Source organism: Artemia franciscana, chromosome 1, assembly GCF_032884065.1.
Source record: "Artemia franciscana chromosome 1, ASM3288406v1, whole genome shotgun sequence".
NCBI classification, from domain to species: domain Eukaryota; kingdom Metazoa; phylum Arthropoda; class Branchiopoda; order Anostraca; family Artemiidae; genus Artemia; species Artemia franciscana.
The window spans coordinates 46,292,474-46,319,256 of NC_088863.1; the positions used below are offsets into that span (position 1 = coordinate 46,292,474).

At 36.3% G+C, this 26,783-nt stretch overlaps 1 protein-coding gene across 1 annotated transcript in view; it reads left to right on the top strand.

Annotated features, from left to right (window-relative positions):
- Positions 1-26,783, top strand: part of LOC136030598 (uncharacterized) — a 118,187-nt gene that overhangs the window by 63,433 nt on the left and 27,971 nt on the right. The window contains exons 6-8 of the mRNA XM_065709669.1: positions 6,910-7,042; positions 11,439-12,020; positions 24,975-25,185. Coding sequence (XP_065565741.1) covers positions 6,910-7,042; positions 11,439-12,020; positions 24,975-25,185 — 926 coding nt within the window. The remainder of the gene's footprint in view (positions 1-6,909; positions 7,043-11,438; positions 12,021-24,974; positions 25,186-26,783) is intronic.

Below are 26,783 nucleotides of genomic sequence, written 5' to 3' on the forward strand. Positions count from 1 at the left end.
AGTTTCATAGTACGAGAGCTCCCAAAACCTCACAGCCTTTTTGACTCTTGGGCACTCTTTAAACAGTAACACATCGAAATCAACGTTGACATTGGCAGCAACGCCAATAGGGTTGCGAGCGGAGACTTCTGCAGTAGCATTTTCCAAAATATTTGCAAAGTATCGCAAAAACCATTGGTGACATTTATATCCAGCTTGACCTCTAATTAGCCAAGGGTGGCATGAGGATAATATAAGAAGTTTATTGCAAAAATTACTAACACAAGCTCCGCAGGGCCGAATTTGAATTTTGGTGTCAAAAATATCATAAAAACACGAAAACTGGTAAAGTACACCAAAACTGCACTTGTGATTGACTCAAGGCCGAGAAGACTATCATGTACTTGTTTATGCTTAGCTGGATTGTTCACTTCAAGCTCAGGAAAGTTTTCATTTCAAGCTGCCAACTGATCCGAAACGACATGAAGTAGTTGCTCGCACGCACTAACCTTAGTTGAAAAGCGAGAATAAGCTATAGCTAGAATACACGGTACGTCGGTTGAGCAGCGAATCATGAAATCGGGGACTTCGACATTATTGACATCATATTTGTAAAAAAAAAGTCAAAATGTCTTTCAGGCTGTTTAGTTTTGCATTAGTTCTGGCTCGCTTGGGACCGACTCATTCGGCAAAATCTTTTTCCAAAGATTACAATTCGCTTTGTTAAATATCGGTACTGTTTAAATGGTCCGAGCCCTAATGGATAATATCATCCTCGTTAATTCCTGCATGAAAATCATTTGCACGGATTCAGCACTGGGGAAATAATCAGCTCGCCTTGATTGTCAGTTTCTCGCATGGCTAAGCTCTAATGTCAAAGCATAATTTTCAACAGACTCTAAAGTTTGCTAGTGAGGATTATTATTGATAACGCTGTTTCACTTCCATGTAAGCAACATAAATTAGTAACAATGGTCCCACTTTTGATTGTACTACTACTGCTATGTCTACTTCTTAATACTGAGGCTAAGGGTATTAATGTGAAACTTTCAGGGGATATTTTGGGGAATTTTGAACTAAGTAATAACACACTATGTACATTCAGGCTACCAAAAGGATATATGAGCAATTCCTCAGCAATAGCTTAGAAGATTAAATTGAAACTTTAATGGCATGTTGTGAGGGATGTAGAACTATCCAAAAGGGACTGCATGGATACTGCTACTACTACTACTTCTACTACTTCTACTACTCCGACTGTTACTTTTGAGGCTAAAGGTACTAAGGGGAAACTTTCAGGGAACGTTTAGAAGGATAAGAACTAAATTAAAACATCTATGAAAAAGGCGTATCAGGAATAATACAGGAATGGCTTAGGGAACTCTCGAAGTTGAAACTCTCGATGCATGCCAAGGGGTATGTTAACCTATCTAGTTCCGATTGTAGTATAGATTTAGTATCTTTTTGCTTGTTCGCCATCCCCCCTAAGCATAACTTAAAAGTTTAAACTTAATTATCTTGACCCTTCCAGAGATGTTGCTGATATATCCTATTGGAAACCTACATGAAGGTAGTCTATGTCGATCTAGGTCAGTATTTCTCTCGGTATTCATATTCATACCGTTAGCCTTGAAAGTAGTTGTTGCAGTACTATTAACATTTTTTGTAGTAGTAGCATTCGTATAGTACCTTTTGGTTCGGTCAACATCCGCCTCAACAATCATAAGTTTCCCTCTTACGCTCCTCGTCTTAGGAGTTGCAGAAAAAAAGAAACGCATTAAAAAAAAACGCTTACCAAAAAAAAACAACTACTTTGGAATACACGAAAAGTACCTTTCAACCTTTATTGCACAGAAAAAAAAAATACTGTACAAAAATAAGTTAAGTTCTGTCAAAATGTTTATAAAAGCTAATACAGAAAATGATCTTAGAAAAGTTACGGTATGGCCCCCAGGCCCCTCTAATAAAAAGATTCATATGCAGCCTCTGTTTATACTTGACCAAGTTTCGATCAGAGGCGCTTGGACACCAACCGCTTTAACATACACTTTTTCCGATATTGCAGCCACTGTGCTTCTATTGATTTTACACTGTATTTTTTTTGTATTTTAATGAACGAATTGACACACATTTAGCACATCGCATTACTGGTAGTAGTATTGTGCCCATAGTGCCTTTTGGTCAGTTCAACATCCCCGTCAAAGTGCTCTGAAAGTGTCAACCTAATGCTCTATGCTGTTCCTGAGACGTCGCTTATACGCTTTTTTGATAACCTGTATGCATGTATTGTGTTTTTATTATGGTACTTGGTATTTACCAAGTGATAAATAGCAATCAAAATTTCTGTCCGTCGGTCTGTCTGTCTATCGGTCTCTTGGTCTTGGTTTTGCTTTGCTGACATTGGGGGTAGTTGGAGGGGAAAACGGGAAATCTTGGAAAACGCTTAAGAGTGGAGAGATCGGGATGAAACTTGATGGGAAGAATAAGCACAAGTCTTAGATACGTCATTGAAATAACCGGAACGGATCTGCTCCCTTTTGGGAGAGTTGGGGGGGGGGAGTAATTAAAAAAAAATAGAAAAAATGAGATATTTTTAACTTACGAACGGATGATCGGAGTTGGAGGGGGAACCAGAAATTTCGGAAAATGTTTAGAGTGGAAAGATAGGGGTTGAAACTTGGTGGGAAGAATAAACACAAGTCCTAGATACGTGATTGACATAACCTGACCGGATCCGCTCTCTTTGGGGGAGTTGGTTGGGGGGGGGATAATTTGGTAATTCGGATAAATCTGAAAAAATGAGGTATTTTCAGCTTACGAAGGGGTGATCATGAAATTTGATGTTTAGAAGGACCTCATGTCCTACAGCTCTTATTTTAAATCCCGACAGTATCTTGTGATATTGGGGGGAGTTGGAAGGGGAAACGGGAAATCTTGGAAAACGCTTAGAGTGAAGATATCGGGATGAAACTTGGTGGGAAGAATAAGCAAAAGTCCGAGATACGTGATTGACATAACCGGACGGGATCCGCTGTCTGGGGGATTTGAGGGGTTAATTCGGAAAAATTAGAAAAATTGAGGTATTTTTAACTTACGAACGGGTAATCGGATCTAAATGAAATTTGATATTTAGAAAGACCTCATGTCTCAGAACTCTTATTTTAAATCCCGAACGGAACCGGTCACGTTGGGGGGAGTTGGAGAGAGAAATTTAAAATCTTGGAAAACGCTTAAAGTATTGAGATCGGGATGAAACTTGGTGGGAAGAATAAGCACGTGCTCTAGATACCTGATTCACATAGCCGGATAGAGTCCGTTTTCTTTTTGTGGAAGTTGGGGGGAGGGGGGTGTAATTCGGTTAATTCGGAAAAATTAGAAAAATAAGGTATTTTTAACTAACGTACTGGTCATCAGATCTTAATGACATTTGTTTTTTAGAAGGGCCTCGAGTCTCAGAGCTCTTCCAACTGGATCCGACGAAATCGGGTAAAGTTGTGAGATCGGGATGACACTTAGTAGGAAGAACACGCATAAGTCCTAGATAAGTTATTAACATGACCGGAACGGATCCGCTCTCTATGGGGGAATCGGAAGGAGGGGGGGGTGGTAATTCGGAAAAATTAGAAAAAATAAGGTATTTTTAACTTACGAACGGGGATAGGGTCTTAATGAAATTTGATATTTAGAAGGACCTCGTGTTTTAGAGCTCTTATTTTAAATCCCGGCCGGATCCGGTGACATTGGGGGAAGTTGGAGGGAGAAACCGGAAATCTTGGACAACGCTTAGAGTGGAGAGATCGGGATTAAACTTGGTGGGAAGAATAAGCACAAGTCCTTGATACGTGATTGACATCACCGGATCGGATCCGCTCTCTATGAGGGAGCTAGGAGAAGGTGGGGGGGGGGTAATTCGGAAAAATTAGAAAAAATATGGTATTTTTAACTTACGAACGGGGATAGGGTCTTAATGAAATTTGATGTTTAGTAGGACCACCTGTGTCAGAGCTCTTATTTTAAATCCTGACCTGATCCGGTGACATTGGGGAAGTTGGAGGGAGAAACCGGAAATCTTGAAAATGCTTGGAGCGGGATGAAACTTAGTGGGAAGAATAAGTACAAGTCCTAGATACGTGATTGACAAAACCGGACCGGATCCGCTCTCTTTGGGGGAGTTGGGGGGTGGGGTAATTTGGCTAATTCAGAAAAATTAGAAAAATAAGGTATTTTTAAGTTAAGAACGGTTGATCGGATCTTAATGAAATTTGATATTTAAAAGGACCTCAGAGCTCTTATTTTAAATCCTGATTGGATCTGGTGACATGGAGGGGGGGGGGGGGGTTGGAGGGGGAAACCGGAAATCTTGGAAAACGCTTAGAGTGGAGAGATCGGGATGGAACTTTGTGAGAAGAGTAAGCACAAGTCCTAGACACGTAATTGCCATAACTGGACCGGATCTGCTCTCTTTGAGGAGTTGGAGGGGGGATTTCCAGTGCTTTGGCGGGTTTGGTGCTTCTGGACGTACTAGGACGATGAAAATTGGTAGATATGTTTGGGACCTTCACAAATTGACTTGATAATAGTCGTTTCCTTTATTCAATCATCAGAGGGGGGTCTGGAGGAAGGGGAAATCGTGAATAGGGAGGTATGTTTATCGTACGAATTGGTGATCGGATCTTAATGAAACTTGATATATAGAAAGATCTGATGTATCAGATGCTCCATTTTCAATTTGGGACATAGGTCGGTGGATGGGTGAAATGGAAATCTTGGAAATAAAAATATTGGAAAACTCTTGGAGTGGAGAGTTCGGGATTAAACTTGATTTGAAGAATAAACACAAGTTCTAGATACGTGATTGATATAACCGGGCTGAATTCGCTCTCTTTGGGGGAGTTGGGGGATTTTTAGTACTTAGGTGAGTTTGAGAATATTTACAAGCTATAGAGACGTGATTGACATAAGCGGACCGGATCCGATCTCTTTGTGGGAGCTGGAGGTATTTCTGGTGCTTTGGCGAGTTCGGTGCTTCTTGACGTGCTAGGACGATGAAATCGATAACTCTAGTATCAAGTCTAATTTTAGGTTCCAGTCTCGTCACAAGTGCCATATGAGCTCTTGGCTCTTGTTTTGATCAACAGGTCCCGGTTTTAGCCTTTCTTCTCACGATCAAGCGTCTCGGAGGGTACCCAAGGCCCCTCCAAAAAATAATTCATTCAATTTTGTCCGAACCAAGTGGATTGCACAGGGGGAAACTCTCGGACACCATCCCAAGAAACATGCACTTGGTTCGATATTGCAGACTTCACACTTCTATCAATTTTTGCAGCTTATATTTTATATTATAATGAACGTTAGTAACCTTACCAACGGTTACCAACATAACCTTAAAGATGTTGCTTTTTGTGATTTTTTGTGAGATATCGCGAAGTACTATTTCGACCTCACTCTTTCTCCTGGCACACTCCAAGTTCGTATCGTGACTCCTTCGAGGATTCGATTTAATAAATCTTAGCAAAACCTTGAATATATTCTCAACAATTTGCAGTTAAATCTTGAGCGTAACCATACAACCGATATCAAAACCATGATTTGATTTTGCTTGTTGTTTTACAAAAGCCTACGATGTGAGAGCTGAAACGGAACTTCATTACCTATCTAAGAAAAAAAAATTATAGCTGTTTCATCAAGCTTTTGTCTCTTCGATCCATGTTTTTGCTTTGGACTGGAAAGCTATATAATAGTAGGCAGGCATGAGTTTCTAATCGAATAGAGTAAAACGTGGAAGTGTTAGACTTGCGAAGGTTCCCTGGCCTGATTTTTAAAAACTTTACTGTTGAAACACACATCGGACAATAGCTCTATGTGCAAAAACGAGCTAAGTTCTGATTTGGTTAAAAAAACAAGCGAAATTTTAAATTAATTTAATCATAGGATGAGTCCTGATTTACTGTTTGCATTAGCTAACTCCAAGCAGCACTTAGTCCTCCGCCACTTCGGATTTTTTTTAGCAGAAAGACTTGTGGCTTATCTAAATCGGAAGCGTTTATTGACGGTCAATCTGAATGATTGGAAGCATAAAATAGGCCTGTGGCCTCCCCAAAACCTTCTTTTTCTCCGTTCAAACTGTTTCTTCAAAAAGAAGGCATTTAGTACCTTGTTGGCAATGATGCCCAACTTAGACCATCCACCTCTCCCACGGCCTTCTCAGACTTTTCCCTCTAAACCCTGGAAAACTAAAGTGTCGATACCTATTGCTTCAAAGTTTGATAATTAATGGAATTTTTTATGTTAAGGAAAGTTACTTGAACGCCAGAGTCGTAAAGTATGCTCCTTCTCAGGAGTAAAGGACTAATACTTGTTCTAAGCGTCTATTATTGCTTTATAGTGTGCATTTTTGGGTAAACAAACGTGTGTTTGCTATCGTAGAAAATTATTTGTAATAAAATATAATGGACCATCTTCATCTTCAGGGAGCGAAGTCAAGTACTTGTACTAAATGATTTAGCTTTAATTGGTACTTGGTTTATTTTTGGGTAGAAAATAGGTTTCCGTACAATTCGTGACGCGGTGATGATAAATAATAGTTTAGTTCAAGGACTTAGTTGCGCGGTTATACGGTAATGTGTTTCTACGACAATTTTGGTAATAGAATTATAACCGTTCTTTTTTCACCATCAAATACATAGGGGTTTCTGAAGGAGTTGGCACACCAGCCTTTAAGCGGAGGCAGTAAAACATGACTGAGTTGTTGCTACTGCTACTCTTGTGTCAACAATGTTAACCAATGGTGGCTGAAGTACTTTGGCTTTACCCTGGTAACGCAAATCTAATTTTAGTTTGTTTTTGCCAGCTTAACGTGGAATAGTGAACTTGCTTGGAGTACACATACGACCAAATGAGTTATTACGATTTTTAGTATTCTTTTTTCAGCAATGTTGAAATCGCTCGTTTTTCTACCCAAATCAAGATATCTTGTTGTCCTGGACGTGACAGAGAAAAAGACGAAGAGAAAGACAAAAAGGCACAAGAAAAAAGAACTGTTTCTGGCCTAACTCCTGCTTTGGTAAGTTTGAGTTTGTTTAGCAATATATGATAAAAGAAATGGAAGCACAGGAAATATTATGCTCTATATTAGCCTCTATCTTCTTTAAAGGGGAAAAATAATGTGTAAATAAATATAAATGTTATTCTCAAACCGAAGGATGTTTGACAAACCGAATTATTTTCTTTTTTATGTGGTAGAAAGCATATTAGTAAAACCAACTATTTAAAAAAAAATTCTCTTAAGGTTATTGTAATTTTCGTCAGAAATTACAGTAAGTTTGTAACGTAAAATTACTGAAATTATAATAAATGACCAAGCCGCTCAAGACGAGCAGAAGCTAATTGATAATTTGATCGTCATGATAATTTTGGATTCATTTAGTAAAAACAAAAAAACAAAAAAAGTTTTTCAACAGAAAGTAAGAAGCAACATTAAAACTCCAAAGGAACGGAGATTATTTCGTACATGAGGGGGCTGGCCTCTCCCCAATCCCTCGTTCTTCACGTTAAAGTATTTTTAAGAAGTCTCTTATTCTAACTAAACGACTCTTGCGTTTCAGGAGTGATACTTAAAGAATTGGAAAAAAGTTATATATATGAAACATGAAATTTTATATGAAATAATTATATATGAAATAATTTATGCTTTTTTTAAAAGTTTAATGCTGCTCCTTACTTTCGGTTGGAAAAAAATGTTTTGTATTTAATTTCTAATCGTTTTTCAAATCATGCCGGGAAATCCGCCTGCTCCTAAATGGAAAATCCCCCCACGAAAGATTTCTCTTCGGAAATTTCCTCCTGTGTTCATATCCACCCCTCCCCGGACTGTTTTGTTCTTGCTGTAAATTCCCTCCTAATATTTCTTGCGGACGATTCTGCCTGAAAAATCGTCCTTTGCATACTTTATATAAAAAAAACTTAATTTTTTATCGTTTTTCAAATCGTGCCGGAAATCTCCCCGCCTTGTGAAATTTTTCGTGCGAATCCCTTCTCCCATCTGTGCCAATAGAAAGCTTCTTCCGCTTAAAATTACCCCATGCAGGATTTTTCCCTCGAAAAATCCCCCCATACTTCCCTAACTCCCACGGAAAAACTCCCAGATAAGTCCATCTTCCCGGAAATTTCTCTGGAATACATCCACATGTAAAATTGAGCTGCCAAACGGAAAGTTAAACAAAAAGAGAAAAAGTAAAGTAATTCTGGTGAATTCCCCCCTTGTAAAATTTCGCTTGGAAAATTAATCTCCGTTAACGTACCTCCCGAAGGAAAATTCTCCCCGTGGGAATTCCTTTCCTGAAGAACGTCTGTATACTTCCTAACAACAAATGCTGCGTAAAAAAGGGCAAATTTTATTGCTTAAAGCCCTTTCACTAGCGACTGTTGGGGGTCTTTTCATCCCCTGAGACATGGTTAATGGACCTTTCAACTATGCTGGACCAACTTTTAACGCCAAAGTTTTAGTAGATGTCTTTGTGGAAGTAAAGAGCGGGTGGGGGAAGGGGTTGTCTGCCCTCCAGTCACTTTTGACTCTTGAAATTGGCGCTATGACTTTTATTTTTCGTTCAAATGAGCCTTCTTTCGATCATCTAGGATCATTGGTTTGATATGATCATTCCTAGAAGAAGAAAAACACATCCTTCTTGTGGGTAAAAAATTATAAATTCTTACATTCTCTGATAGCTTGAATCTGTTTGTGTGATTTTATTAAGATTCCTTGAATTCTTCGGGCTGTTTCCTACCTTTTTCGCAAATTAATCAAAGTTGCTTAAGCTTGTAGCTCTTAATGGGTCGTATTAAACTTTAAATTTTATCTATATATTTTGAATATATATATATATATATATATATATATATATATATATATATATATATATATATACTAGCTGTTGGGGTGGCGCTTCGCGCCACCCCAACACCTAGTTGGTGGGGGCGCTTCGCGCCCCCCCCAAGCCCCCCCGCGCGCGTAAGTCGTTACGCGCCATAATAGTTACGCGCCATTGTAGTTGTGTCCCTATGTCCCACCTGTGAATATAGATATATATATATATATATGGTTTTAACTACGTAAAACTTGCGAATATACAACATTCTTTGCTGTCCCATTGTCTTTGCATATAAATAGATTGTCAGGTTATCCCCCTGTTTCCCCCGGTGTCCCCGTTGTAGTTGTGTCCCTGTGTCCCGGTCGTCATTTATATTCCCTGTGTCCCGGGTCCCGGTCATCATTTGTATCCCGGTGTCCCGGTCTGTATATACATTCGTTTTTTAGTTTTGTTTTTCTCCTTTATTTTTTTCCTTTTTTTTTCTTTTTTAGCTTATTTAGATTTTTAGATTTTTTAGTTTTTTTTATTAGTTTTTAGTTTTTATTTCTTTTTAGTTTTTTTGTCCCGGTCGTCATTTATATCCCCCTGTTTCCCCCGGTGTCCCCGTTGTAGTTGTGTCCCTGTGTCCCGGTCGTTATTTATATTCCCTGTGTCCCGGTCGTCATTTGTATCCCGGTGTACCGGTCTGTATATACATTCGTTTTTTAGTTTTGTTTTTCTCCTTTATTTTTTTCCTTTTTTTTTCTTTTTTAGTTTATTTAGATTTTTAGATTTTTTAGTTTTTTTATTAGTTTTTAGTTTTTTTTTCTTTTTAGTTTTTTTGTAGTTTTTACCTTCTTTTTAGTTTTGTTAATTTTTTTTTTTACTTGTGTCCTGGTCGTCATTTATACTCCCTGTGTCCCGGTGCTTTGTTGATTGCTAATCGAACATTCCTTTTGTCCTGGTCGCTTTCTCTTTGAGTGTCGTCATTTATTTTTTTCTTTTTTAGTTCTTTTAGTTTTTACCTTTTTTAGTTTTTTTTTAGTTTTTAGTTTTTTTAGTTTTTTACCTTTTTTTAGTTTTTTTAGTTTTTTAGCTTTTTTATTTTTTTTATTAGTTTTTAGTTTTTTTGTAGTTTTTGCCTTTTTTTTTAGTTTTTTGTCCTGGTCGCTTTCTCTTTGAGTGTCGTCATTTATTAGTTTTTTCCTTTTTTTTTTTAGTTTTTTATTGGTTTTTACCTTTATTTTAGCTTATTTTTCAGTTTTTTCCTTTTTTTTAGTTTTTTTTTATTTTTTATTTTTTTTAGTTTTTTACCTTTTTTTAGTTTTTTTAGTTTTTTTAGATTTTTAGCTTTTTTACTTTTTTTATTAGTTTTTAGTTTTTTTTTGTAGTTTTTGCCTTTTTTTAGTTTTTTCAGTTTTTTTTTTATTTTTTTATTGGTTTTTACCTTTATAGTTTTTTTAGTTTTTTAGCTTTTTTATTTTTTTTATTAGTTTTTAGTTTTTTTTGTAGTTTTTGCCTTTTTTTAGTTTTTTCAGTTTTGACGTCACCTAATCCAGTTTTTTCAGGTGACGTCACCTGACACATCCATCCACACATCCATCCACACATCCACAGACAGACAACTTATTTTTATATATATAGATATATATTTGAATATATTTTGAAAATTTAAATCTTTTGATGTATGTTTTGTTATCAAAGCTCATTTTTGGAATGTCGCTTGGGTTTGATAAATGGGAAAACTTTTGAAATGAATTTTGTAGTCAATGAAGGCCATACCCTGAATACACGAAGGTCCAACGTAATACCTTTAGATTTTTTGGGATATTCCGTAGACACTCTTTTGAATTGATTTACATAGTTTATTCTAATTTTGTTTTACTTCCTCGTCAACTTTCTATGTAAATTTCAGCTTAATGATCTATTCCATTCCTGAGATATTCCATCTGTGCACTTTTGACAACCCTGGTATACTTAAACTCTTAAACCCTGACATGCTTAAATTTCTAGTATAAGTAGTAATAGTAGTAATAATAGTATCAATAGTAGCAGTCGTTAGTGGTTTTGCGACTAGTCACGGTCACATGTAGCCACAATTGCAGTTCCAAGTAGTCGCAGTAACAGTCAAAATTAGTCATAATCGCCATTAGTCATAATAACGGTGTCGAGTCCTTCCTGTCGCAGTCAAGTGGCTCTATCCCCAGTCACAAACAGTTTTAGGCGCAAGTAGTTTTTTTGCGGTCAAAGTCGTGTATACTTGCAATCGTAGTTCTAAGTAGTCACAGTCGCAGTTACAAGTAGTTGGAGTCGCAGTCGCAAGCAGTTACAGTCGCAAATAGGCGCAGTAGCCATAGTAGCAGTAATGGTGGCATAAGTAATACTTGTAGATCTTTAATTTCGATAACGGAAGGAAATCTGGACTATTAAATTAAATCCAGTTATACGGAAACATTAGTGGCGTGAGATACGAAGCCTTGTGAATGAAATGATCGTCGAGCAAAAATTGTAGCTTATCTGATTCCAGCGTTCAAAAATAATCGTTTTATTCATTTGTATGACCAGCATATCTTTGAACCATTCATGTTGTTTTAATTGTTTTTATATTTTTAGGCTACAACTGGGCTGGATCCAAACTCTGATGGCTCTATAGCTATGGACCAAGGGTATTCGTTGCGAGGGTATTCTCTGAGATGGAATAAATTTAATACCGTCTTCCAAAATACATTTAGTGAAATTTACGCTTCCCAGGAACTCACTGACATGTCTTTTTTCGTCGAAGACAATTTTATCAAGTGTCACAAGATTGTCATATCGGCAGCTAGTCCCTACTTCCGACAGATTCTCGTTAGATTAACAGAAGTGAACCCTGTTGTTGTGTTAGATAATGTCAGTTATTCTGTATTTTCGGCTTTGATTAATTTTATTTACTGTGGCGAAATTGAAGTGGATCATGATCTGTTGAAACCTGTTGTAGACACTGGTAAAAGATTTCGTGTAGTAGGTTTATTTGAATCCGAGCACAGTATATCGAATAATTCAGCCGACCCTCCATTGTGTAACGATAAGGTGCCCGATACAGAGCGAACAGTTTTAAATCTTGATGCCACTACAATAGCTTCGTCAGATTTCAGTAACGTGATAGTGGAAGATGAAAGGGATCCATTATCTTTGGACGTCGAAGAGGAAAGACAGGTAAACCCATGATTTTGGCTTGTTTCAATTTGCTTTGCTATTTTGTTTTAGGTCTCAATTTGACTGAATTTGTAATGCTATTTATGGTTTCTGTTCTTAATCCAGTTCTATTGTATACATTTCTGGTTAGGCTCTGTTTCTAAGCTCCTGTAAATTACTTTACTATTCAAAATATTTTATTTATCAAGCGTCACTTCTGTCATTTTTTTTTTTTTTTTTTTGTCTTGAACGGCAAAGCCTAATTAAAACGTTACGAATATTTTTGTGGTGGATGGTGGATAGTCTAGTTGCAGGAGCTGCAGGTAATTATCCTTAAAGGGCTCCGACTTCCACGATGGCCATTTGTCTGGCCAGCTGTGGGTGCGTATCTTAAATTCAGTAGTAATCTTTTTCCGGTCAACGACATGTAATTAAGTAAGAGAATCGTGTTATACTAAGATGTTCTTATCGTTTTACTCGGATTTATCCGGTGTTATTTGTTCTTTGTTCTTAGTAAAATGAATCCCTACTAGAAAGTTCACTCCAAATCTGTTCAGACCAGTATTTCCCATGATATCATATTAAACGGACACACGTTAAAAGGAACAAATTACATTTCGAAGTACATATAGGCCTCTCAAAGCCGAAACATATATATATATACATATATATATATATATATGTTTCAAAGCCGAAACATATATATATATATATATATATATATATATATATATATATATATATATATATATATATATATATATATATATATATATACATATATATATATATATATATATATATATATATATATACATATATATATATATATATATATATATATATATATATATATATATATATATATATATATATATACTTGGAGACCAAGCTTTTTCGTTCCTCCAGTCATTTTTTAGTTCCTCCAGTCATGGGGTAGCAAATCAGCATTTTCTATGTAACTAAGAAATTCGGGCGTGGGTTCAATTTATCCTTCCTGTTTATTAACTATTCCGTGCATTCTATGTAAAATCGCCTTCTTACCCCCCTCTGCAGCACAAACCTTTTGCAACGCCATATGGTGTCCATATCTTTTTCTTACGTAATTGATGCTGGGAAAAGTTTAAAGTCTGATTCAATAGATAAGGATGATATTTCTAAGACGCATATGCCGATTGATTGCACCCCCTTGTATCCCACCTTCAGCTTCTATAAGCTTCTGTGTACCCCCCCCCTTCCCTCCACTCTAGATTACGGTGATACTGAATGTTTTGAAGTAGGTTTATTTTCAGTTTTTTGGGGGGTTTCCTTCTTGGAAGTATTTCTAGGAACACAAGATTGTTTCCTTCTGAGGAAAATAGCCTCAAATAAGTACCACCTAAGAGAACCTAATGCCTCTCCAGAAGCATATGATAAAATTCCAACTCTCTATTAAATAACCCATTTCAACTTGACCAGTCTGAGCTTAAAGTAAAACTGATGTCATTTTTGAAGGTTATACCCATTTTAAAAAAAAAAATCAACTTTCTGTGATCATTCTGTCATTTATGCTTCAGGTGTTCTCCCCCTTCTTAAGAAAGGTAATTTAAAAAGAATCCAGATAAATTATTTCAAATTTTGCAAATTTCTTCTGTATCTTCCACCTTGGACAAAAAAACGGATTCTTGTTAGCAAATTTTTAGTTCCTCATATAACTCTAATGTTAGAGATTCTACACAGAAAACTCTCCAATGCAACTTGTGCGCGCCTATCCCCTCATCAATTCCTGTTCCCTGCTTTTCCTTCACAGAGTCACACATGTTAAGCTAACACGTTCCTTCATTCCATGTAATTTTGCTTTGTCTTCTAACCGCAAATGTCGTTGTGCAACATTTTCTTGTGCAACGATTTCTTATGTCATGTGTGTTTCTTTATCTGTTCAGAGTTATTTGTCATCTTTTGTGGTTTTGCATGCGCCGTGCTCTGGAAATGTGCTCATAATTATGACGTCACGCATATGGATTTTCCCCTAAATTAAGGCTTTAAACCAATTTTCTCAAACGAGGAGTAGAATGAAATAAAAATGAAAGTAAAGAACAAAGAAATATGTGGATGAAAGATATACTACTGAGAGAACAAAGTAATATGCGGTTAAAAAATAAGCGGCAGCGAGAATTACAAGCGATAGCAAAAAGCGAGTATATGAACGTCTCAAAAATAAAGTGAAAAACAAAGAAATATTATGTCAGACCAACAACGCCTTCACAATCTTCGACACCAACCTTGTGGTGCAAAACCCAGTACAAACATGAAATCTGGTTTATAGTTTTTTCCTTAAATCTTACATATTGACATTTCTGGCTACAAAAACGATCAAAAAGGTCTTTTCTTTTTTATTTTTTTTTATTTTTTTTCTTTTTAGTTCTTTTAGTTTTTTACCTAATTTAGGTATTTTAATTTTTCTTTTTTTAGTTTTTCTTTTTTAGTTTTTCCTTTTTTGTTTTTTTAGCTTTTCCATTTTTTTAATTTTTTTCTTTTTTAGTTTTTTCTTTTTTTTGTTTTTTTCGTTTATATCTATATATATAAAAATAAGTTGTCTGTCTGTCTGTGGATCAGGTGACGTCATGTTTCTGTGTCGGCTGACGTCATGAAATTAGTTGTCGTCATTTTTGCTTTGACGGTGACGTCATTCAAGATATTTAAGACATTTGTTCACGGAAAAATGTTTAATTGTAAAATGACTGAAGAACCTACAATGGCAACAGCCGAGGAAGCTGCTCAAAGAGTTTATGCCAAAAAACTTGCTGCTGATAGAGAAAGTAAGAAAAGAAAGCGTTCCGAGGAATCACAAGAACAGCAAGAAAACAGGCTTGCAGCTGATAGAGAAAGTAAGAAAAGAAAGCGTGCCGGGGAATCACAAGAACAGCAAGAAAACAGGCTTGCGGCTAAAGAACGCAAAACCGCGCAGTTAGATGAAAATCCACCTGGACACCGAGAGTCAAAACATATCAAAACTGAAAATGATAGCGATGATGAATGGGTTTGGGATTTTGACTTGGATAAGGTCATCAATGCCTACCAGATTTAAGTTAAAAAAACAAAGGTTCGTCGATATGTACTTCATAGTGACGCTGAAAAATAAAGAAGAAAAAGAAAACTGAAAAAAGAAAAAAGGTAAAAAAATAAAAAAAAATAAAAAGAAAAACACTCAAAGAGAAATTACAGACCGGGACACAAATGACGACCGAGACAGAGGGAATATAAGTGACGACCGGGAACCTCAAAGAGAAATTACAGACTGGGACACCCGGACACAAATCACGACCGGGACACAGGGAATATAAATGACGACCGGAACACAGGGACACAACTACAACGGGGACGCCGGGGGCACAGGCGGGATATATAAATGACGACCGGGACACAGGGATTGTTCGAATAGAAATTACAGACCGGGACACCGGGAAACAAATGACGACCGGGACACCGGGACACAGGGAATATAAATGACGACCGGGACACTCAAAGAGAAATTACAAACTGGGACACCGGGACACAAATGACGACCGGGACACAGGGAATATAAATGACGACCGGGACACAGGGACACATCATTAGAATAATGAGGTATAGATCTGAATACGGATTGTTTTTCCCATGGACAATTATATGTTGGATGTTCAAGAGTCAGTAAACCTGACAATCTATTTATATGAACAGACAATGGGACAGCGAAGAATGTTGTATATTCGCATGTTTTACGTAGTTAAAAACATATATTTATATCTATCCCTATTCACAGGTGGGACACAGGGACACAACTACAATGGCGCGTAACTAATATGGCGCGTAACGACTTACGCGCGCGGGGGGGGGGGCTTTGGGGGGGCGCGAAGGGCCCCACCAACTAGGTGTTGGGGTGGCGCGAAGCGCCACCCCAACAGCTAGTATATATATATATATATGTATATATATATATATATATATAGATATATAGATATATAGATATATATATATATATATATATATATATATATATATATAGATATATATATATATATATATATATATATATATATATATATATATATATATATATATATATATATATATATAGATATATATATATATATATATATATATATATATATATATATATATATATATATATATATATATATATATATATATATATATACTGTTTTTAACTACGTATAACTTGCGAATATACAACATTCTTTACTGTCCCATTGTCTGTGCATATAAATAGACTGTCAGGTTTACCGACTCTTGAGCATGCAACATATAATTGTCTATGGGAAAAACAATCCGTATTCAGATCTATACCTCATTATTCTAATGATTGCCCTTGAGCTTTGTTGATGATGATTGCTAATCGAACATTCCCTGTGTCTCCGTCGTCATTTATATATCCCCCTGTGGCCCCGGCGTCCCCGTTGTAGTTATGTCCCTGTGTCCCGGTCGTCATTTATATTCCCTGTGTCCCGGTGTCCCAGTCTGTAATTTCTCTTTGAGTGTCCCGGTCGTCATTTATATTCCCTGTGTCCCGGTGTCCCGGTCGTCATTTGTGTCCCGGTTGTCATTTGTGTCCCGGTGTCCCAGTCTGTAATTTCTCTTTGAGTGTCCCGGTCGTCATTTATATTGCCTGTGTCCCGGTGTCCGAGTCTGTAATTTCGTCAGCCGACAAATATTACGTCAGTCGACAAACAACTTCATGACGGCATAATGCTCAATCCTTATAATGACGTAAGTCGGCAAACAAGACGTCAGTCGACAGAGGACAAACATGACGTCAATACACAAACAACTTATTTTTATATATATATAGATATATATATATATATATATATGTATATATATATATATATATATATATATATATATATATATATATATATATATATATATATATATATATACTAGCTGTTGGGGTGGCGCTTCGCGCCACCCCAACACCTAGTTGGTGGGGGCGCTTCGCGCCCCCCCCAAGCCCCCCCGCGCGCGTAAGTCGTTACGCGCCATAATAGTTACGCGCCATTGTAGTTGTGTCCCTATGTCCCACCTGTGAATATAGATAGATATATATATATATGGTTTTAACTACGTAAAACTTGCGAATATACAACATTCTTTGCTGTCCCATTGTCTTTGCATATAAATAGATTGTCAGGTTTACCGACTCTTGAACATGCAACATATAATGGTCCATGGGAAAACAATCTGTATTCAGATCTATACCTCATGATTCTAATGATTGCCCTTGAGCTTTGTTGATGGTGATTGCTAATCGACCATTCCCTGTCCCGGTGTCCCGGTCGTCATTTACATCCCCCTGTTTCCCCCGGTGTCCCCGTTGTAGTTGTGTCCCTGTGTCCCGGTCGTCATTTATATTCCCTGTGTCCCGGGTCCCGGTCGTCATTTGTATCCCGGTGTCCCGGTCTGTATATACATTCGTTTTTTAGTTTTGTTTTTCTCCTTTATTTTTTTCCTTTTTTTTTCTTTTTTAGCTTATTTAGATTTTTTAGTTTTTTTATTAGTTTTTAGTTTTTTTTTCTTTTTAGTTTTTTTGTCCCGGTCGTCATTTATATCCCCCTGTTTCCCCCGGTGTCCCCGTTGTAGTTGTGTCCCTGTGTCCCGGTCGTCATTTATATTCCCTGTGTCCCGGTCGTCATTTGTATTTTTTTCCTTTTTTTTTCTTTTTTAGCTTATTTAGATTTTTAGATTTTTTAGTTTTTTTATTAGTTTTTAGTTTTTTTTTCTTTTTAGTTTTTTTGTCCCGGTCGTCATTTATATCCCCCTGTTTCCCCCGGGTCGTCATTTATACTCCCTGTGTCCCGGTGCTTTGTTGATTGCTAATCGAACATTCCTTTTGTCCTGGTCGCTTTCTCTTTGAGTGTCGTCATTTATTTTTTTCTTTTTTAGTTCTTTTAGTTTTTACCTTTTTTAGTTTTTTTTTGTTTTTAGTTTTTTTAGTTTTTTACCTTTTTTTAGTTTTTTTAGTTTTTTTTAGTTTTTTAGCTTTTTTATTTTTTTTATTAGTTTTTAGTTTTTTTGTAGTTTTTGCCTTTTTTTTAGTTTTTTTAGTTTTTTAGCTTTTTTATTAGTTTTTAGTTTTTTTTGTAGTTTTTGCCTTTTTTTAGTTTTTTTAGTTTTTTAGCTTTTTTATTTTTTTATTAGTTTTTAGTTTTTTTTGTAGTTTTTGCCTTTTTTTTCTCTTTGAGTGTCGTCATTTATTAGTTTTTTCCTTTTTTTTTTTAGTTTTTTATTGGTTTTTACCTTTATTTTAGCTTATTTTTCAGTTTTTTCCTTTTTTTTAGTTTTTTTTATTTTTTATTTTTTTTAGTTTTTTACCTTTTTTTAGTTTTTTTAGTTTTTTAGCTTTTTTACTTTTTTTATTAGTTTTTAGTTTTTTTTGTAGTTTTTGCCTTTTTTAGTTTTTTCAGTTTTTTTTTTAGTTTTTTATTGGTTTTTACCTTTATAGTTTTTTTAGTTTTTTAGCTTTTTTATTTTTTTTATTAGTTTTTAGTTTTTTTTGTAGTTTTTGCCTTTTTTTAGTTTTTTCAGTTTTGACGTCACCTGATCCAGTTTTTTCAGGTGACGTCACCTGACACATCCATCCATCCATCCATCCACAGACAACTTATTTTTATATATATAGATATATATATATATGAAGGACAAACATGACGTCAATACACAAACAACTTATTTTTATATATATATAGATATATATATATATATATATATATATATATATATATATATATATATATATATATATATATATATATATATATATTTATATATTTATATATATATATATATATATATATATATATATATATATATATATATATATATATATATATATATATATATATATATATATATATATTTATATATTTATATATTTATATATATATATATATATATATATATATATATATATATATATATATATATATATATATATATATATATATATCTATATATATAAAAATAAGTTGTCTGTGGATGGATGGATGGATGTGTCAGGTGACGTCACCTGAAAAAACTGGATTAGGTGACGTCAAAACTGAAAAAACTAAAAAAAGGCAAAAACTACAAAAAAAACTAAAAACTAATAAAAAAAATAAAAAAGCTAAAAAACTAAAAAAACTATAAAGGTAAAAACCAATAAAAAACTAAAAAAAAAACTGAAAAAACTAAAAAAAGGCAAAAACTACAAAAAAAAACTAAAAACTAATAAAAAAAGTAAAAAAGCTCAAAAACTAAAAAAACTAAAAAAACTAAAAAAAGGTAAAAAACTAAAAAAAATAAAAAAAAACTAAAAAAAAGGAAAAAAACTGAAAAATAAGCTAAAATAAAGGTAAAAACCAATAAAAAACTAAAAAAAAAGGAAAAAACTAATAAATGACGACACTCAAAGAGAAAGCGACCAGGACAAAAGGAATGTTCGATTAGCAATCAACAAAGCACCGGGACACAGGGAGTATAAATGACGACCAGGACATAAGTAAAAAAAAAAAAACTATCTATATATATAAAAATAAGTTGTCTGTGGATCTGTGGATCGTGGATCAGGTGACGTCACCTGAAAAAACTGGATCAGGTGACGTCAAAACTGAAAAAACTAAAAAAAGGCAAAAACTACAAAAAAAACTAAAAACTAATAAAAAAAATAAAAAAGCTAAAAAACTAAATAAACTAAAAAAAGGCAAAAACTACAAAAAAAAACTAAAAACTAATAAAAAAGCTAAAAAACTAAAAAAAAGGCAAAAACTACAAAAAAACTAAAAACTAATAAAAAAAATAAAAAAGCTAAAAAACTAAAAAAACTAAAAAAACTAAAAAAAGGTAAAAAACTAAAAAAACTAAAAAAAAACTAAAAAAGGTAAAAACTAAAAGAACTAAAAAAGAAAAAAATAAATGACGACACTCAAAGAGAAAGCGACCAGGACAAAAGGAATGTTCGATTAGCAATCAACAAAGCACCGGGACACAGGGAGTATAAATGACGACCAGGACACAAGTAAAAAAAAAAATTAAAAAAACTAAAAAAAAGGTAAAAACTACAAAAAAACTAAAAAGAAAAAAAAACTAAAAACTAATAAAAAAAACTAAAAAATCTAAAAATCTAAATGAACTAAAAAAGAAAAAAAAAGGAAAAAAATAAAGGAGAAAAACAAAACTAAAAAACGAATGTATATACAGACCGGTACACCGGGATACAAATGACGACCGGGACACAGGGAATATAAATGACGACCGGGACACAGGGACACAACTACAACGGGGACACCGGGGGAAACAGGGGGATATAAATGACGACCGGGACAAAAAAACTAAAAAGAAAAAAAAAACTAAAAACTAATAAAAAAACTAAAAAATCTAAAAATCTAAATAAGCTAAAAAAGAAAAAAAAAGGAAAAAAATAAAGGAGAAAAACAAAACTAAAAAACGAATGTATATACAGACCGGGACACCGGGATACAAATGACGACCGGGACCCGGGACACAGGGAATATAAATGACGACCGGGACACAGGGACACAACTACAACGGGGACACCGGGGGAAACAGGGGGATGTAAATGACGACCGGGACACCGGGACAGGGAATGGTCGATTAGCAATCACCATCAACAAAGCTCAAGGGCAATCATTAGAATCATGAGGTATAGATCTGAATACAGATTGTTTTCCCATGGACCATTATATGTTGCATGTTCAAGAGTCGGTAAACCTGACAATCTATTTATATGCAAAGACAATGGGACAGCAAAGAATGTTGTATATTCGCAAGTTTTACGTAGTTAAAACCATATATATATATCTATCTATATTCACAGGTGGGACATAGGGACACAACTACAATGGCGCGTAACTATTATGGCGCGTAACGACTTACGCGCGCGGGGGGGCTTGGGGGGGGCGCGAAGCGCCCCCACCAACTAGGTGTTGGGGTGGCGCGAAGCGCCACCCCAACAGCTAGTATATATATATATATATATAGATCCGTTGATTTTTCAACGGAAGTTATGGCCAATTGTAGAAAAAAGCCAAGACAGATTGTCCAGGTTAATTTTACCCCTTGGATGGCCGTTGTTACTGTCTCCCATTTATGTTCCATGCAAACGTGTCCCTTTACAATGACGAACTAGAGTCGTACCGGTTGGAGGTTCTCGCCAACCGGTATATATATATATATATATATATATTTCTATATATATAAATAAGTTGTCTGTCTGTGTATCTTTCGAGTGACGTCATGTCATCATGTCGTCATGAAGTTAGTTGTCGTCATGTTTGTTTTGACGATGACGTCATTAAAAGTATTTAAGATTTTTAATAAATCATTAAAAGTATAACAAATTTTTAATTGTAAGAAGATCGTGGACGGAAAAATGTTTAATTGTAAAATGATTGAAGAACTTACAATGGCAACAGCCGAGGAAGCTGCTCAAAGAGTCTATGCCAAAAAACTTGCGGCTAATAGAGAAAGCAAGAAAAGAAAGTGTGCCGAGGAATCACAAGAACAGCAAGAAAACAGGCTTGCGGCTGATAGAGAAAATAAGAAAAGAAAGCGTGCCGAGGAATCACAAGAACAGCAAGAAAACAGGCTTGCGGCTAAAGAACGCAAAACCGCGCAGTTAGATGAAAATCCACCTGGACAGCGAGAGTCAAAGCATATCAAAACTGAAAATGATAGCGATGATTATTGGGTTTGGGATTTTGACTTGGATAAGGTCATCAATGCCTACCAGATTTTAGTTAAAAAAACAAAGGTTCGGCGATATGGACGCTGAAAAATAAGGAAGAAAAAGAAAACTGAAAAAAGAAGAAAGGTAAAAAATTATATGGACTGACGTCATGTTTGTCGATTGACGAAATTACAGACCGGGACATCGGGACAAGAATGACGACCGGGACATAGGGAATATAAATGACGACCCGGTAACTCAAAGAGATAGCGACCGGGACATAGGGAATGTTCGATTAGCAATCACCATCAACAAAGCACCGGGACACAAATGAGGACCGGGACACAGGGAATATAAATGACAACCGGGACACTCAAAGAGAAATTACAGACATGGACACCGGTATGTAATTACGACCGGGACACAGAGAATATAACTGACGACCGCGACACTCAAAGAGATTACAGACTGGGACACCGGGACACAAATGACGACCGGAACATCTATATCTAAATATATAAAAATAAGTTGTTTGTTTGTTTGTCGGTCGACTGACGTCATGTTTGTCGACTGACGAAATTACAGACCGGGACATCGGGACACAAATGACGACCGGGACATAGGGAATATAAATGACGACTTGGACATTCAAAGAGAAAGCAACCGGGACACAGGGAATGTTCGATTAGCCATCACCATCAACAAAGCACCGGGACACAAATGACGACCGGGACACAGGGAATATAAATGACGACCGGGACACTCAAAGAGAAATTACAGACCGGGACACAAATGACGACCGGGACACCAGGACACAGGGAATATAAATGACGACCGCGACACTCAAAGAGAAATTACAGACTGGGACACCGGGACACAAATGACGACCGGGACACAGGGAATATAAATAATGACCGGGACACAGGGACACAAATACAACGGGGACGCCGGGGGCACAGGGGGGATATATAAATGACGATGGGGACACAGGGAATGTTTGATTAGCAATCACCATCAACAAAGCTCAAGGGCAATCATTAGAATAATGAGGTATAGATCTGAATACGGATTGTTTTTCCCATGGACAATTATATGTTGCATGTTCAAGAGTCGGTAAACCTGACAATGTATTTATATGTACAGACAATGGGACAGCGAAGAATGTTGTATATTCGCAAGTTTTACGTAGTTAAAAACATATATATATATATATATATATATATATATATATATATATATATATATATATATATATATATATATGTATTCATATTCACAGGTGGGACACAGGGACACAACTACAAGGCGCGTAACTAATATGGCGCATAACGACTTACGCGCGCGGGGGGGTTTGGGGGGTGCGAAGCGCCACCCCAACAGCTAGTATATATATATATATATATATATATATATATATATATATATATTTTGGGGGCCCTAAGCGCCCTCACCAACAGCTAGCATATATACAAATGTACTGTCTGTTGTCTATCTGTTGTCTGTCACAATATGTTGTCAAGAAAGCTTTCATTTTAATACATAACGTCATATTCAATATGACATCTTATTCAATATATATATTTGCGGCCCAGAGAAAAAGTACCATTAAATTGTGGCTTAAAGCGAAAGTATCACTAATGTCAAAGAGAAATTATCCTACAATGTCACCAAAAAGGGAATACCAGGAGGAAACACCAGAGCAACGCAAAACCAGGCTAGCGGCTCAAAGAGAAAGGGCCAAATTAGGAATACCCATTTTACATCAACAAAGTTGTGTCGAGGAACCACCAGAGCAACGCGAAACTAGGCTTGCATCTGACAGAGATAGTAAAAAATAAGGCGTGTCGAGGAATCTCCAGAGTGACGCGAAACCAGGCCTGCAGCTGACAGAGATAGTAAAAAAAGAAGGCGTGTTGAGGAATCACCAGAGAAACGTGAAACGAGGCTTGCGGCTTTACGTCACGAAGGTGTGTCGAGGAACCACCAGAGCAACGCGAAACCAGGCTTGCAGCTGACAGAGATAGTAAAAAACATGGCTTGTCGAGCAATCACCAGAGAAACGCGAAACCAGGCTCGCGGCTTTGCAAGTAATAGGGGCAACAATCTTGACAGGGCCTTCCGAGGGTGAGGCTGTACTTATTCCTCGCATTCCCTTGATTCCAACGGATCTGCCTTTTCAATTTAAAAGATTGCAATTCCCAATTCAATTAGCAATTGCAATCACCAGTAACAAAGCTCAAGGGCAATCATTAAAAAAATGCGGTATAGATCTTAATACGGATTGTTTTTCCAATGAACAATTATATGTTGCGTGTTCCAGAGTCGGTAAACCGGACAATCTATTTATATGCACAGACGATGGGACTGCGAAGAATGTTGTATATTCACAAGATTTACGCAGTTAAAAATTAGTACCTTGCAAACTTGTTGCTTAGGGGGGGGGGTAGGCTTGCGACTCAGAGAGAAATTACCAAAAGAAAGTATGTCAATGTATTATAAGAACAACGCGAAACCTGGCTTGCGGCTGAAAGAGAAAATAAAAAAAAGAATGCGTGTCGAGGAATTACTAGAGTATATTAGAGGAATTACCAGTTGCATATCCGTAAGTTTTACGCAGTTAAAATTAGTACCTTGCACACGTGTTGCTGGGGCACGTTCCGCAAAAAAAAAAACTAAAATGTAAAGAAGAAAAATAAAATAAAAAAAAAGTAAAAAAAAAATCTAAAAAACTAAAAAAAAAACTAAAAAATTAAAATAAAAAAAAAGTGATTACAAGAATTCATAAACCTTAAAAATGAAAACCAAAACTTTTGCAATAGAACACAAGGGACAATGAGAATCCATATATAAAAGCCTGCCGCGTGCCGTGCTGGGGCCTGGCGCCCCAGCTAGTGAAATATATTATGTTTGGGTCGTATTAATCGTGGCATAGTTAAAAATCGGAAAGGGGCTACTTGGCCACCGGTTGGTGATGTTGAAACCTTGAGCAGCTTATTTGTGGCATGGAATTCTATTTAGTTGATTTTTTGTCATTAGTTGACCCCAAAACGGGTTCCAAGAACTGTAAATGAAGAACCGGAAAATTGTGTGATCAATTTTTTTTTTTTTTTTTTATTGCATAAGCCTTTCCGACTATATGCATAAGCATCTACACCAGTAGGGATCTTTGGGGTGGAGGGGATCTGATAGTTGAAAAAGGGTCAATTTGAGTCCCAGTATACGCTGGTAAGTACTTGAATTAAGCCAAATAACACACTGATATTTCTACTTAGAATAAAGCTGACAATATAATGCTGATACCAGAAGAAGAGGAAGTGTTAGTTTTATCAGATGAAGAAGTTTCAAATCTGTCAGAAGTTCCGGATTCAGTTTCTGGTAGGATTAGAAGCTATGACAATCGTGTGACTTTTGTTGATTGTGTCACATCAAGCCGCAATAACGGCAATCCGATTGAAGAAGAGACACCTGTTTCATATCCGGACGGTAAGTAATCTCACAGCTCTTCAACTCTTGAGGTAAATAAGAATAGTCAACACTTGCCTTTTTCGGACTCGTGTTCTTTCTGAATGCCTTGCAAACGTACCATATTGAGTGTTGTTTTATTTCTGTATTAGGATATTACAACCTGTAGATTTTCAAATAGTATTTTGAGACTACGTCTTAAACAAGAGGTAAGAGCTCATATGGCACTTGTGACGAGGTTGGAAGAGCCAAGAGCTCATATGGCATGAGCTCTAGCAAAATTCTAAGAACCAGTAAATTGATTTGAAAGGAAAATCAGAGGCTTAATGCCGGTCGGGATTTAAAATAAGAGCTCTGAGACACCAGGTCCTTCTAAATATCAAAATTCATTTAGATCCTATCACCCACTCGTAAGTTAAAAATACCTAAGTTTTTCTAAGGTTTCCTCTCCCTTTAGCCCCTAGATGGTCCAATCAAGGAAAACAACACTATCAAGTCAATTTGTGCAGGTCCCTGACACGCTTACCAATTTTCATCGTCCTAGCACGTCCAGAAGCACCGAACTCGCCAAAACACTGGACCCCCTAACTCCCCCAAAGAGAGCAGATGCAGTCCGGTTACGTCAATCACTTATCTACGACATTTGCTTATTCTACCCAACAAGTTTCATCCCGATCTCTCCACTCTAAGCGTTTTCCAAGATTTCCGGTTTTCCCCTCCAACTCCCCCAATGTCACCAGATCTGGTCAGGATTTAACATAAGAGCTCTGAAACATGAGTTCCTTCTAAATATCAAATTTCATTAAGATCTGGTCTCCCGTTCTTATGTTAAAAATACCTCAATTTTTCTAATTTCTTCGAATTCACACACACCCCCAACTCCCCCAAAAAGAGTGGATTCAGTCCGGTTATGTCAATCACGTATCTAGGACTTGTGCTTATTCTCCCACTAAGTTTCATCCCGATCCCTCTACTCTAAGCATTTTCAAAGATTTCCCTTTCCCCTCTAACTGCCCCAATATTCGCCGGATACTGCCGAGATTTAACATAAGAGCTCTGAGACACGAGGTCCTTCTAAATATCAAATTTAACTAAGATCCGATCACCCATTCGTAAGTTAAAATACAACACGTTTTCAATTTTTTCTCCCTCCAGCCCCCCCCCCCAGATGGTCGAATCAGGGAAACGACTGTTATCAAGTCAATTTGTGCAGGTCATGCCTACCAAATGTCATCGTGCTAGCATGTCCAGAAGCACCAAATTTGCCAACCAAAGCACTGGAAATCCCTCCCCCAAACTCCTCCAAAGAGAGCGGGCCCGGCCTTATTATGTCAATCACGTATCGAGAACTTGTGCTTATTCTTCCCATTAAGTTTTATCCCGATCTCTCCACTTTAAGTGTTTTCCAAGATTTATGTTTCCACCCTCCAACCCCCTTTGTCCCCGAATCCGATTCGAATTAAAAACAGAGCATCAATGACATAACATCTTTCTATATATCAAGTTTTATTAAGATCCGACCACCCATTCGTAAGATAAAGATACCTCCATTTTCACGTTTTCCAAATTTTCCGGTTCCCCCCCCACCAACTACCCCAATGTCACCGGATCTGGTCAGG